Below are 14,748 nucleotides of genomic sequence, written 5' to 3'. Positions count from 1 at the left end.
TTCTTCCCGCCGCCCCGACTCGCCAGCCGGAGAGCAGGATCACGGTAAGCGCTCCGCCCACCGCTGGCCGGGGCCCGGCGCCCGGCTCCCCGCGGGCTCCTGAGGCGCGCGGCCGGCGGGCTCTGGGCGCGGGGCGGGCTGTGCGTGGGCCCGGCTGTGCGCGGGGCTGGCCCGCGGCTGCGAGTGTGCGCGGGGCATTCATTACATAAACTTTTGCTGCCTTGTCAGGAGGGGACTCGCCACCTTAAGGTGGCTGCTTTGATTGCAGCGCCCTCGCTCCGGCACGTAGTCCGGGCTGGCTTGCGCTCCCCCCGCTGCTGTTGCATAATGTCTCCTGATTTCAGGAAAATTGATGTTTTGGTAGAGGAGAGCGCCGGGGAGGCTGAGCCGTCTCTTGGGGAAGGGCTGCGCTCTCTCCTTTCTGGTCCCTTCAGTGGGACTGGCAGCGGAGGAGAGAAGGGGGGCTGAGTAGTGGGGAATAGTCTTGATTTTCTCGTTGAGAAAGAGCGTCGGTAGCGTGAACGGTGACGGCATTCAGAGAATGCCTGCGCTGCGTTTGTTTGTGTCCGGGGCTGAGTCTGCACAGACGTTTTCCACCCTGTTTGTCGTCAGCGTGTTTTACCAGCGCTCGGGGAGGTTGTGGGATTTGTCCTTGCATACATTGCATAATCTGCCCACGGTGAAATACTGGCAAGGATTAAGGGTTAATGTGCGAATGTGCGCGTACGTGGGCAATGATTTGGTAATTGTAGTGCAGCGTTGGGTATTGGATCATTATTTGCGTGTATACTACGTCCCAAACGAAAAGGATGTGTGTCTTTTTTTTTTTTTAAACACTCCTACAAAACATAAAAGGAAGAATTCCTCGGGTTGTATTCTGATCTTGGATACTACCCGAGCTCGTCCCTTTGGTGTTCTGAACTATTCTTTTTAAATCTGGGACAAACCATTGTGACGTTCACCTCCCACCTTCCTAATTTTAATGCATTCCGTTCGATCAGCCCTTTTTTTCACCTTATTGTCATTGCTTTTTCAGACACGACAAGACAGCACATAATAGTTTCCTGGAAATGTTGCATTATGTAACTGACGAATTTGCTGGCAGTGAGCATAGGAAGAGGGAGCTAATTACGTGATTTTATAATCTTGCTACAAAGAAAGTAGGACAATCTCAGCCTTTAAAATGTCACTGTAACAGTTTTTAAAAAGGATATTTTAAACAAGCAAGTAGACAACTGGGTAAGCACTGAGTTTGCTCATGTTGCCGAATGTGCGTCTTTTGCCCTAAATGAAATGTGCGTTCTTCTAAATTTAGCCCTAACTATCGCATTTTAACAATTGTGGCCTCACAGCGCTATTTCTGGTGTTTTCTCCAGGGCTGTGTGCAAACACAAGTTCAAGGCCATTTGCTGTAGTTTTAACTCCACGCCTTCCGAGAGACCTTTGATAAGATTGTATTTTTAGGAAGGCATTTCGCAGAGCCCGGTGATTTGCTGGATGCTGACTCCCATTTATCTTTTTAAAGGACACTTTAGGAAAGTGCTGTTCCCTGAGAACAGCAGGGGATGACCGAGTGTCATCTTTTGGTCTTGGCTTTTGTAAATAACAGCGAATGAGGCCACAGTATTATTTCACATTTTTTTTTCGTCCAGACCCAGATATGATTTATGGGAAACAGATATAGGTTAGTAGACTGTATTTTTTTTAATGGATGTCCCAGTTTTATTCATGTGAGAATTATATGACTATGTAATATACTCAGATTTTAAATTTATCCTGGACTCTTATGTAGTGTGTGTGTGAATATATGTGTATGATGGTGTGTGTATGTCAGATTGTTTCCCCCTAATGTAATAGTAAAATAATTAAAGAGCAGGGTTGTGGAGGGTTTTTCAGGGGCGGGGAGAGGGCAGAGAAGGGGACAAAGATTACAGAGATTCACCTCTGGAACAAATTTATTGCCCCAAGTAATTGAAGTCGCTTTCCTAGAAGCTAATATTGCTCCAGGGCCCCAGTGTCAGACCCCCGACCTACTCAGGAGCTCGGGTTGGGAGCCCTGGGCCTGAAGGGGCCGTGTAGCGCCACCTTCCGATCGCGACCTTAGGGGTGCTCCCTTCCTCCCAGCGCGTTCCTCCCAACTGCGGCCCCTTCGGGTCTGGGGGTGTGTGGGAGGGTGTGGGGGTGGCGGGCGCGGACCTCGGTCAACGGCAGGGAGCGCCCTTGGGCGGCGCTTGGACCGGGGCTGCAAGGCGGCCTGCGCTCCTCCTTCTCGCCCCCTCCCCACATTCCTTTGTTCTGGCGCGGGGGTCTAGGCTGCACCGAGGCCCCTCTGCGCCGCCCACCCGGCGGGGGCGGGCCCGGGGGGGCGTGGCGCGGGGGGCGGGCGGGGGCCGCCGAGGGACCGTCCGCTGCCGGGGAGTGCGGTGCTCCCTAGGTTCGCTTGGGCGGAAAGAGGGAAAGGGGAAGGGAGGAGGGAGAGAGAAGAGGGCAGCTGGAGCTGGGGGATCGGAGCCGAGCGAGCTGGAGGGACCCAGGGCGAGGCCGCTCCGAGCGGAGAGGGCTGCCCGGCCCCCTGAGCGCTTCAGCGCCGCGGCCCGGGCTGCTCCAGGGGCCTGCCGCCTTGCTTTTTTTGCGCGCTGAGCTTCTGAGCACCGCCGACACCTTTGTTCGAGAAGGCGTCATTGTGTGTCCTTCCGATTCTTGTAAAATGAAAAAGACCTAAGAAAACCACCAAATGTCAACAGACCACAAAAATTGGAGGTGGGGGGTGGGGGTTGCTTCAGTATTGATGATGATGACATGGAGGACCCCAACTTGACGAGTCAAGTGTATATATATATATATATTTTGTGTTGGTATATATATATTTTGAACACTAGTTATGTGGCTAGACTAGAGAGAACTCGAATCCCCCCGAGTTAAATATTTTAAAAAATCACAACACTTGTGTGGATGGCATACCGCTGTCCTGCTGAGTAAGACTACGGTACTTTCATCCTGGCAGTAAGTCTTCTGAGACTGTGCTCATGCAATAAATCGCAGTAAATTCAGGGCAGCGTCACAGTTTTCTAAAAGCCATCAGCGAAAAGTGTATTGTTTAAAAAGTTGGCTTCTATGGGATCAAATCCTACCCCCCCCCTCCCCCGTCCCTAATGGTTTCTTTTGAGTTTCAGGCAGGTCAGTAGCTAGGAAACAGTGAAGTGCTACCTAGGAATACAGGCTCTGGGCTCAGAAAAGCTGGGTCCCAGGCCCTAGTCTTGGGGACTGCTCTGATAGGCCTCCGAGGTAAACTGAGGGAATAAATCCTGTTTATTTAGCTGGAGAGTTGTGGGGAGCTCAGTAAATGCTTCCTGTCTAAGTGACTTAAGTGACCAGGAAGCAGGTATATGTGCGTGTGTATGTGTGTGTATTTTAATATTCATCTTTATTTTTCACTGCCTAAGTCTCTGTGCAGTAAGGGTTGAAGTTTGAACTAAGCCTATAGTTAAAGATTCTTCTTGAAATACTGTGCTTTTGTTGTTGTTGTTGTTCTAGTAATGATTAATTTTTTTCTCAAAACTATTTGCTATTTCATTCAATGGTAATTTTAGTTTGAAGGAAATTCTTGACAGGATTGCAGAACCTCATACTTCCCAAGTCATTGGGTTAATGTTCGGGGGAACTGTTTAAAGGAACAGAGAGAGGTGAGTTGATGGTAGCGTTAATTGTGTAAAAAGGGCCAAACAGCTGTCTTTTTCCAGTTCCCTTGACTTGTTTTGATGGTTTTCCTGGGCCTGGATAATCTCTGGGTCTAAAATTCCAGTCAGAGATCACAGGCTGGTTCGACCTCACAGATGAGCTATCCTGGGAGGCAGTGTGTGCATCCTTTATGGTTAAAACCCTAGGATATGCCCCATGAAACTGTCAGTGGTTGACCTATTAATGTAGAATTAAATTTCATTTGGTTTATCCTTGTAACATAGAACAATGCTTCACTAAGAATTACAAGAGGCAAAAATTAGGCCTGGAACTAATCATAATTGTTGCCTTGATGCTGCTTATTCTTCAGAAGAGATGATGAGCTAGTACTTACTAAAATGGACCCTGCCTGTGCCAGGCACTGTGTTGACTCTTCTATTATCATCCCCATTTTAGACTTAAGAAAGTGGACCTTAGGAGAAATTGATTAGCAGTCCAGGCCAGGAACCTGAAAAATGGGTTTGTGGGGGAGGGGGGCTCTGTCTCTGTCTCTTCCCTGAGTATGAATGCAAGCTCACTGGAGTTTTTGAAACAATTTCCTTTTCTGTGTTAAAGACTTATCTTTGCTAAGTGCAATTATAACATCACTATGATGCAACAACCTGAAAATTAAAACCCTTTGTTTGGGCCCTTTCCCATGTTGAGCAATGTGCTTGACTCACCAGCTGAGTGGATATTTCTAGTTGACCTTGCTTTGGTCCATAGAGTCAGTTCCGAGACGTGAATGTGATTGCAGCATAGAATGGAAAAGGTGCAGTCATATTGCCGAGGCTTTATTTTTACCCGAGTAAAATCACACATACTTCATTATTTCCATTGTAATCCAGATGGCATTGATGCTGTTCAGAGTTGTTTATTTTTAATTTGTATTAAGGAATGAGAGCACACTTGGGATTCAATTCAAAATATGACAGAAACAATGTAATTGAAGTTTCCTTTAATATTCATTTCTTGTTTTTGTAAGGTATGCCTGCATTTCACAGGGTTAACACATTGTTTGATATCCTGTTATTTTTCTAAATTACATTTGAGTTGATTTTTATCCAGATTGGACTTGTGTGAGAATGTCGAAAGACATTGACCTTTGATCACAGACATTACATAAGAGCTTTTCAGTTTCAAAATGAAGTTATATTACCACCACCCCCAATTATCTCTCAAATTTCATTACAAATAACTTTCTTGTAGTTAAAAAAACACTGTTTCTCATATGGTTTTAATTAGAGTATGCTAGCTTGTTTTTATGATAAGAACGTTTAGTAGAGATTTACTAGATACCTTTCGTAATAATCTGTGCTTTGAGCATTCATTTTCATTGGAAGCAGAATGATGTTTATAAGCCTTTTAGTTCTCAGAACATGGTGTCTTTTATTAATTAACTTTCTAGGGATCTAAAACTGGAATTAAGTAGCCTTCAAATAAACACTAAAAATAAACATTTAAAATAATCTGTTCTACTCATGAGGCACATAGTAAATGGCATTTGTAATCGTCTGCTCACTGGGAAAGAAACTGAACAAGAAATTAAAAAGTCAAGCTGAGGAAAACTGGAATGATTCCTCAGTGTAATTAGGAACATTCACAACCTTGCCCTTTCATACCCTTTTCTCACCCAGCCCTGCGCGCACCCTGTTTTCCCCATCATTGCCACATGTTGCATGTATTCTGGCATTACTTACCTGTTGCAGAAATTTCCTATAACTGGGTTACTTCATGATTATTGGTGTCCCTTAGGATTTCAGATTAGTTGCTAGTTAATGAGAAGTTATCTTTTTGAAAGTTTCGAGAAAACAAATGGTCCCCATTTTGAAGTGACTGCAGATGTTTTTGTTGTTGTTAATGCATTAGTATTTCATCACCCCCACCCTTCCAGTTCCCCTCGCTCAAGCCTTGAAGTTGTTTGGTTGTGTTAGCATCTATGCATTTACCCCCAGCAGTCTTCAGAAAATTTCCATTGAGAGCTCGCTTACAAATAGTGGACTCTTTTTATTTAAAAAAATAAAAATAAAAAGTTAGCTTATACTATACTATTTCATATTTCAATCCCGTAAATTATATCAGTGCTATAGTAAAATGCAATGTTGTCATTGTATTTATTAAGTTTAAATCTAATTTTCAAGTAGCCCTTTGTTGAGGATGAGAGAGCAAGGAATTTGAAGTATTTTCATTTATCATAAACTTTCTCTGGTTTTGACACATTCATTTACAGAAGTATCCGAATAGAAAATGTTGGTCAGTTTGTTGCTATGCTAGGATAGATTTTGGCAGAGCGTGTGAGAATCTGTTTATGTGTGTATTCATATCTTGATCAAGTATACATTTCTGTCTGACTTCAGAGTTGAAGTCTATGTTACTAGAGACAGAACTATATTATTAATGGGAGGCATTTATGAGGTTTAACATAGTTTTCTTAATTGAAAAAAACATTTTATTTTCTAGCCTGATTAGAAGATCCTCGTGCAACTTCAGGGTGTCCCACCCCCAGATTTTATTCTCATCCAGGAAAAGAAAATAAAGCATTTTATTGAAACAATCACATCATGGATTTTACCCACAGGAAGAAAATGTAGGTTAATATTTGCTAGTATTACTAGTTTAAAGAACTGTGAATTGATTCATTAACTTTTATCTTTTTTCACTAAAATGGCACTTATCTCAAAAATAAGCAGTTGTCTTCCTAGTGGAGAGATGTAGTTTAACATAAAAGATTTTTTTCCTTTAATGGTATCTATACTATATCTCCAAGAGTGTAAACAGCACATTCAGAGAGTAGAGGAAAAATGAGGTAATTTTGTCAAAATATTTCCAAATCATTGGGCATATCAAATAGTACTTCATCTTGTATTGACAGAATGTTAAAATCAGAGATTAGAAGCAATTTGCAGTCTCTCTCAAGAGATAATAAAATTTTTTCATAGTAGGTTTTAATGTCTAAGCTATTAGTCAGCTTTTAGATGCTTGAAACAAAATGTTTCTTTTCTTGTTTTGTAACAAGTTTAAATTGTCCACTAGTATTTCCCTGAGAGATGTGTTGGAGGCCAGGGAAGATATAGGTCTGTTACTGTAAACATAAGTCATAAGGTCCCTCCTCAAAAAGAAATTAGGACTAGAATTTGTGCTGTAAAGCTTTATTTGTTTAGAGAATTTTCTAAACCAAATTTAATCTTAATTAAAAACATTTAGGTCATCTGACTTAAGTAGAATTTTAAATCTGGGCTTACGAAACAACTCCTGCCTGTAGAAATCTCGTGATGTACTATGAAAAAGCATTAATTAGCAATGGCACGTCCGTGTTAGGTGTGGGAAAATATGTCATTGGAATGTGATGACTCCTGCTCTTAAATTTCTCTTTTTATTTGTGTTTTTAAGAAGCAGCCATATTATCTAATGGGTGTAATGAAACCGATCGTGCTGAACACACCAGCATCATAGAATTGCCATTTAGTGTCAATTACTCACCAGAAAGGAAACTAGCGGTGACTGATTTAACACAGCGTTAGTGGTGATCTGAAAACTTGAGGCAGAGGTGAAATGACTGTTAAATTAATCATAAGGGAAAACACTGGAATCTGAAATAAAGGTATTAGTTGAACATAAATACTGATGTTTTTAGAAAGCACTGCAATCCACCTTTGCATGCTCTTTAAATGTATTGTTGAAAGGCACAGATAGATTCTCTCCCCTCAACATCTCTGCCCTCTAGTGCTGCATGATCTTGGGAAAGTCCCTCAGTCTTCTGTGTTTTAACTGTACCCTATTCCCATGTTGAAAATTGATATATTTTGGGTTTGTGAAAAAAAAAAATCGCAGATGACAGTGCCAACAGCTGTAACTTTTCTTTTCTTCTATTTATTTTAGCATATAGGATTGCCAGGAGATTAAAATTTTAGAGACAGATGAAAATTTAGAATGCTTTCTCAATTCATTAAATAATCACAGATATAAAACAACTCTGAGGAAGATGGAGAAAAGTTCCAGATGGTACCTTTGTTGTCTGAAAGAAGTTCTGGCCACATCTAATAGTGCTTTGCTGCCCCCAAATCACTTAGTTGCTGCTGCTGCTGCTGCTAAGTCGCTTCAGTCGTGTCCAGCTCTGTGCAACCCCATAGACGGCAGCCCACCAGGCTCCCCCGTCCCTGGGATTCTCCAGGCAAGAATACTGGAGTGGGTTGCCATTTCCTTCTCCAGTGCATGAAAGTGAAAAGTGAAAATGAAGTCGCTCAGTCGTGTCCAACTCTTAGTGACCCCATGGACTGTAGCCCACCAGGCTCCTCCATCCATGGGATTTTCCAGGCGAGAATACTGGAGTGGGGTGCCATTGCCTTCTCCAAAATCACTTAGTAAATGGGTATATATTACACAGAAATGAGAAGAACAGAACTGAGAATCTTAGCTCTTCCACTTAACTAGCTGTGTGACACTGGGCAAGTTGCTTAACTTCTCCCAGCCTTAGTTTTCTCATCTGAAAGTGGTTATTATCATGAAGGCAGTGAAATAATGACAGGCCAGGCTCAGGGTGCCTGTTGCATAGTCCGTATTGAGTAAATGGCACCTGTAATGATTGTTTTTATTGTCACCATACCAAGAAAAAATCAGCGTGGCTAGAAACATGATACGGACACTGACTCCCCATGTTGGCAGCGTTCCTACCACACCCGAGGATGAGTACAGTGCTCTTCTGTATTCGTGAGCCTGCCTCTCACCAAAGACTAAGGGGTCCCTGATTCTTGGGAGTTTGATTCTTCCTTCCATCTTTATCGGCCCCAAGTCTGGCTCAGTGCCAGATATACAGTAGGTGCTCCATATCTGTTGCATAAGACAAGTAATGAATAAGAGAAGTTCTCTCTTAATAAGTAAAACAATCTTTTTTAGAATTTATGTAATAATATCAAATTTCAAAGAATGTATCAGCAAGTTTTTGGCTACATAGCTCTCTTAGGTAAGGCAAATAAGTCTCAGTCAAATGACGAGCACCTAAGAGGTTCAGTTTGTTGCTAGGATACAAATATATTAATTTGCTCCCTGAACTAATCGGCATTCTAGTTGGGCATACAAAACAAACATGTAGGAAGATACACGTTGTACAAAATCAGCACCTCTCTCTATAGTATCTTGAACTGCTAGTAAATTCTTTTCAACACAGAAAAGTTATTTGATAAATAATATTACAGAAGATACCCTTATGTAGTATGTGATGATTTGCTGGTGGAATCATAGAGGCAGTTATTATGTGCAGATGAGGGAAGAATCCAGATTCTAGTATACCTAGTGAAATTGAAATCGGAAGATTAACTGAAAAGAAATGAGATTTTTCTGCAGGTTTTGAACATACCAAACAAAGTTATAGAGATGAAGAAGTGGACATACAGTACTTAGACACATAGAAGTGGGTTAAGAGATTTTAGAATAAGTGAGATATTTTTGTTAAACAGAAGTAGGATTATTTTCTCTATGCATGTGGCAAGGGCTGCCTGCCTGCCCTCACTCACACTAGACTCAGCGTGATTCTTTGGAACAGGAGATTGAAATCAGAGTCTTAACTCACTCAACATAGGTTTGAAATGATGAAACAGATATGAAATGATGAAAGAATGAAAAGTTTAGAAAGAGTAATACAGACAGAATGGTGGGGCATTTCAAAAGCATAACTGTAACAATTCATAGGTTAGGTGAAATGTAGAAAGAATTTAATTTTTTTCCAAGGAAAGGATAAATTTAAAAATGCATGGAACAGAAAGATGGTCAAGTGAAAAAAATACTCAGAATCATAGTGTACAAGGAAATAAATAGTAGTACCTGGGGATACAGTGGAGATTTGAAATGCATCTTGGAAAAGTTCAATATAGTTATCTTCCTGGAGTTGGAATTTTTACTCTTGCTTCAGCATTCATTTGATTTTAGTGGGGAGGACTTAACAGATTTAAGAAATACAAATTATTGACAGAAGGAAATAATCCATTCAGTAAGTAGAAGGAAAAGGAGTTTTCATGTCAGACCAAGAAATAATAAGTGCAAATATAAGAAGTAGTGTAGTTTACTAAGTGATAACTAGGAAGCTCCCTTTCTCACACCATCACGGCCTGCTGTGGCAGACTCGTTGCCTTCATTTCCCACTAAAGTATATTATCAAAGACAAACAGAAGCTCAGTATTCATAATCATTAAGTTTTGCTGAATTGCAACTCACTGTTCGTATTGGCTCAGTTTGATGGGCGAAAATGTGGCATTAAACCTTATCCTTGATGATCCTGAAATGATTACATCATTCCTTCTATTCCTTCTGGAAAAGACACAAGAAGCTGGCAGGCTTTTCCAACTGATAAAATCAAACTTCATTAGTCAATATAAAACTATGCACAAGAAAGAAAGAGGGACATGGAAACATTAACTCTTTCTAATGGGGCAGGAGAGAGTGCCATATACAGATAGTGCTGAATAAACAGTTGTTTTACCATATTGCCTTCATGAAAGTATAACCTACTGGAAAACTAGGCAGAGAAACCCTGTCCAGAAACACAGATCCGAAACTACCATGAAAAGATTGTTATTGGAGCCTAATATGGATTTATTATCTCCTGTCAGGCCAAATTCAGATTATAAATTTGTCATCAGTGGAAAAGGAAGCTAGTTGATAGTCCTGTTTTCGAGTTCTTATATTTTGTTTGAAACTAATTAGTAAAATAGAAAGAAATTCTTTCCATAATTACATGCTCTCAGTTTAAAATAATTTTAAGTTTCAAGAAGGCACTGTACTTAAAAAAAAAAAATATCCCTTTGAATAGTAACCATTTGTTTTAGGCTGAAGCTACTATATCAGTGAAATCTTTTAGGACAGAATTATCAGGACCAAAAAAGGCATTGTAGATGCTACAACCTTAAGTGAATGTTTGATAAATCAATTTGAGGGAACCAGGGGTAAAAAAGCATTTTCTCATAGCACAAATGCGTCAAAGAGACAGCTTTATTGAGAAGAGTCCTTTTCAGGTGTGCTGAGTCACTTGGCAGAATGACTGTGACATAAACCACATAAGAATTAAACAACTACAACTCAGTTGTTTGTGTGACTTTTATTTTTGTTTTTGTGGAAATAAAAATCTAGCTCCATTTCTGTTTTCCATATAATTACAGAATCTGTCTACTGACATTAAAAGGGTTTACTTGGAAAAGTTCCTTTTATGAGGTGAACTGGTTTGCTTGGCAGTCATATAAATGCTATCTAAAGGTATTCAGAAGCCCCACAAGATGCAAGTACTATTTAAAAATGTACTAACCAGAGGCGATCTGTCATTTCCTTCCTGTAATGTCCTATCCCCACATGCCCCACCCCACTGTTTTTTCTCCTGAAACACAGCCGCCTTCTGTTTCTCCCCAGGGCAGATCTGTTCTTTTCTCTCGCTCCCCTGGACCACATACTCCCCTGCTGACCGTTCTCAGTGGGGACTTGTCCTTTACAACTTTACAGTATAGGTATTTGGGTACTTACTTTCTTTTCAAAGTTGTAAACTCTTTGAAGGACAGAACTATTTCCCCTCAATGCTTCGTCTAGTTTCTTGTACATAGCTGGTAATAAATATTTACCAAATAGATAACTATTTCTCTTTGTGTATTGCAGGTCATCTAGAAGACCCCTACTTTGTTCAGTGAGAGGAGTGGGAGAGATTTATTCTGGATGGTGGAACAAAAGGAAGAATATTGATGGATTTTAAACTGCAGTTTTTAAAGCACTTGAGAACACTGAGGAAATAACTTCTCCTGCACTGCTCATATAGGTTAAGGTGCAGCTGATGCAGCTGAGAAAAATGCAGAGCATCAAGAAGGAGCAGGCATCTCTTGATGCTGGTACCAACGTGGACAAGATGATGGTGCTTAATTCCGCCTTGACCGAAGTCTCCGAAGACTTGACGACAGGGGAAGAACTCCTTCTCAATGAAGGAAGTGTGGGGAAAAACAAGTCTTCAGCATGTCGGAGGAAACGGGAATTCATTCCCGACGAGAAGAAAGATGCCATGTATTGGGAAAAGAGGCGGAAAAATAACGAAGCTGCCAAGAGGTCCCGGGAGAAACGTCGACTGAATGACCTGGTTTTGGAGAACAAACTCATTGCACTGGGAGAAGAAAACGCCACTTTAAAAGCTGAACTGCTTTCCCTAAAATTAAAGTTTGGTTTAATTAGCTCAACAGCCTATGCCCAGGAGATTCAGAAACTCAGTAATTCTACAGCTGTGTACTTTCAAGACTACCAGACTTCCAAATCCACTGTGAGCGCCTTTGTGGATGAGCATGAGCCCTCGATGGTGGCCAGCAGTTGCATTTCTGTCATCAAGCACTCTCCTCAGAGTTCTCTGTCTGATGTTTCAGAAGTATCCTCGCTAGAACATTCACAGGAGGGCCCTGTGCAGAATGGCTGCAGAAGCCCAGAAAGCAAGTTCCAGGTCATCAAGCAAGAGCCAATGGAACTGGAGAGCTATGCCAGGGAACCGAGAGATGACCGAGGTGCCTACCGAGGGGCCGTGTATCAGAACTACATGGGGAATTCCTTTCCCGGATACTCGCACTCTCCCCCTCTGCTGCAGGTCAACCGATCCTCCAGTAACTCTCCGAGGACATCAGAAACTGATGAAGGTGCAGTAGGAAAGTCATCCGATGGAGAAGATGAGCAGCAGGTTCCCAAGGGCCCGATCCACTCTCCCGTCGAACTTCAGCGTGTCCACGCCACGGTGGTTAAAGTTCCAGAAGTGAATTCCTCTGCCTTGCCACACAAGCTTCGGATTAAAGCCAAAGCCATGCAGATAAAAGTGGAAGCCTTCGATCATGAGTTTGATGGCACGCAAAAACTTTCCTCGCCTATTGATATGACGTCTAAGAGTCATTTCGAACTCGAGAAGCATACCACCCCCAACCTGGTACATTCTTCTCTCACTCCCTTTTCAGTCCAAGTGACTAACATTCAAGATTGGTCTCTCAAATCTGAACACTGGCATCAAAAAGAACTTAATGGCAAAACTCAGAGTAGTTTCAAAACTGGAGTGGTGGAAGTGAAAGACAGTGGTTACAAAGTCTCTGACCCAGAGAATTTGTTTCTGAAGCAGGGGATAGCAAACTTGTCTGCAGAGGTGGTCTCACTTAAAAGACTTATAGCCACACACCAAATCTCTGCTTCAGACTCTGGGTAAAATTACTACTGAACAAGCTCTGGGCCTTTAGAGATGTCATTTGCAATAGATGAGTACGTTTTGTATTAGCCTGAATTTTCACTGGACCTGTGATGTCATTTCACTGTATAACGTTCACATGTTGTCTGTTGGGTGTCTTTTTGTGCACAAATTATTATGAAGATTAGACTGTGTTATCACTCTGCCTTGTGTATAGTCAAATAGTCCATCGCAAAGACTGTATATATTGAACATTATTTTTGTTGTTCTATTATAAAGTGTGTAAGTTACCAGTTTCAATAAAGGATTGGTGACAAGCACAGAACTTTTGCTCTATTGCACTTAGTTTTATGGGAAAGAAAGCAATTTAAGTTACAAAAGTAGATACTGTATTAAGATACTCTGCATTTTACTTATTTGCAGGAGTTTTCTCCCATCTATAGTAAATGAAAGTCACTCAGTCATGTCCTACTTTGTGACCCCATGGACTGTAGCCTACCAAGCTCCTCTGTCCATGGAATTCTCCAGGCCAGAATATTGGAGTGGGTAGCCGTTCCCTTCAGGGCATCTTCCCAACCCAGGGATCAAACCCAGGTCTTCCACACTGCAGGTGGATTCTTTACTGTCTGAGGGAAAACTAAAACATAAGTTCAACACATAATTTTCTTTTCCTAGTTTGGTCCAGGGTATGGTAAGTTTGAAAACCTTCCATAGGAGGAGAATAGAGAAAAGGGGGTGGGGAGTGCATTTTCTTGCATCTGAGCCTAGTAATTTACTAAATTACTCCCTGTTATATATTTTTCTTTAAGGTTTCGTTTTCTATATCCTTTTTGTTTTTAAGTAGAAAAATCCAAGTTGTTTAGCATCAGCATGTCTTTAGTCATCTCTTTTAAGTATGACACATGGAAGTGAATAGTTGAGTCATTGACCCCCTTTGTTATTTAGAGGTTCTATTAAAGAGTGGATTAAAGACTAAGGATGAAGTCATTTTTATGTTATTGTAAATCTTAACAGTTCTAGGGTATAACAGTCTAGGAAATTAAGCTAGTGAAATACTGTTTTTACTTAGTTTCCAGAATTTCAAAGAACACATCAATGATCACATTTCATCATATTCAACCTGAGTATATGTAATGACTTGGCTTTTTACAGTTTGTTAATGATGACTATAAATAATAGCTCCAGTTTGGAAACTATAATATAGAAGTCCAGAAGAAAGCATCATTCTAAGTAAACCAGTGGCAAGATCATGACTGATGCTTGGTCCAGGATCCTCAGTCATCCCATAGAAGTAAGTGTCCTTAAATACAGGCAAGCGTGTCTTCTGTTGCAAGGTGGGACTGGCTTCTGGGTGGGCTGGAAGGGTGAGCGGATGTTGGTTAAGAACAGCTTTCTCCAGAACTGTTCTCACCAAAGCCTCTGCAGAACTGTTCCCACACTGCCTTCTTTCTCATCCTAGTGATGAGAAGTATGTGTGTGTGTGCCGGGGGCATAGGGTGGGGGTCTTGAGGCTTTGTAATACATGTGCAGGATGACTTAGCCCTCACTCTGTTACCCATATCTCCCAATTATAACATCCCAGTTTAGAGGGCCCCTGCCTTTTTGACTGATTTTTAGTATTTTAAACTTCCTACACTTTTATATTTTAAAAAGAGATCCTTTGAGTTAAAGGGAATGCTGGGACACACACACAGGCCATCCACTTTGTCCTTTTGGACATGGTGACCAGTTTCCTCTGAAATCTGACGCTTAGGGAATTTGTTGCCAGTCTCAGCCCTTGGACTTGTCTTTTCAGCAGTTTTTAGTGACTGGATGAGGCCCAGAGGCACACCTATATCATCTGCAAATGTTACAGGGCA

The 14,748-nt window shown here is 41.4% G+C and overlaps 1 protein-coding gene across 3 annotated transcripts; it reads left to right on the top strand.

Annotated features, from left to right (window-relative positions):
- NFIL3 (nuclear factor, interleukin 3 regulated) lies at positions 1-13,214 on the top strand. Of its 3 annotated transcripts, none has more exons than XM_010835954.1 (2): positions 1-44; positions 11,350-13,214. In XM_010835954.1, the coding sequence occupies exon 2, from the start codon at positions 11,522-11,524 to the stop codon at positions 12,908-12,910; it is 1,389 nt and encodes a 462-aa protein (XP_010834256.1). In that variant the 5' UTR covers positions 1-44; positions 11,350-11,521; the 3' UTR covers positions 12,911-13,214. The 3 variants fall into 3 exon arrangements, with proteins under 3 accessions (XP_010834256.1, XP_010834257.1, XP_010834258.1); XM_010835955.1 differs by lacking the exon at positions 1-44 and adding an exon at positions 144-1,684; XM_010835956.1 differs by lacking the exon at positions 1-44 and adding an exon at positions 2,461-6,304.
- Positions 13,215-14,748: the final 1,534 nt, after the last annotated feature.

This window comes from Bison bison, unplaced genomic scaffold, assembly GCF_000754665.1.
Source record: "Bison bison bison isolate TAMUID 2011002044 unplaced genomic scaffold, Bison_UMD1.0 scf7180017864057, whole genome shotgun sequence".
Lineage (NCBI taxonomy): Eukaryota > Metazoa > Chordata > Mammalia > Artiodactyla > Bovidae > Bison > Bison bison.
This window is presented reverse-complemented; position numbering and strand designations above follow the sequence as displayed.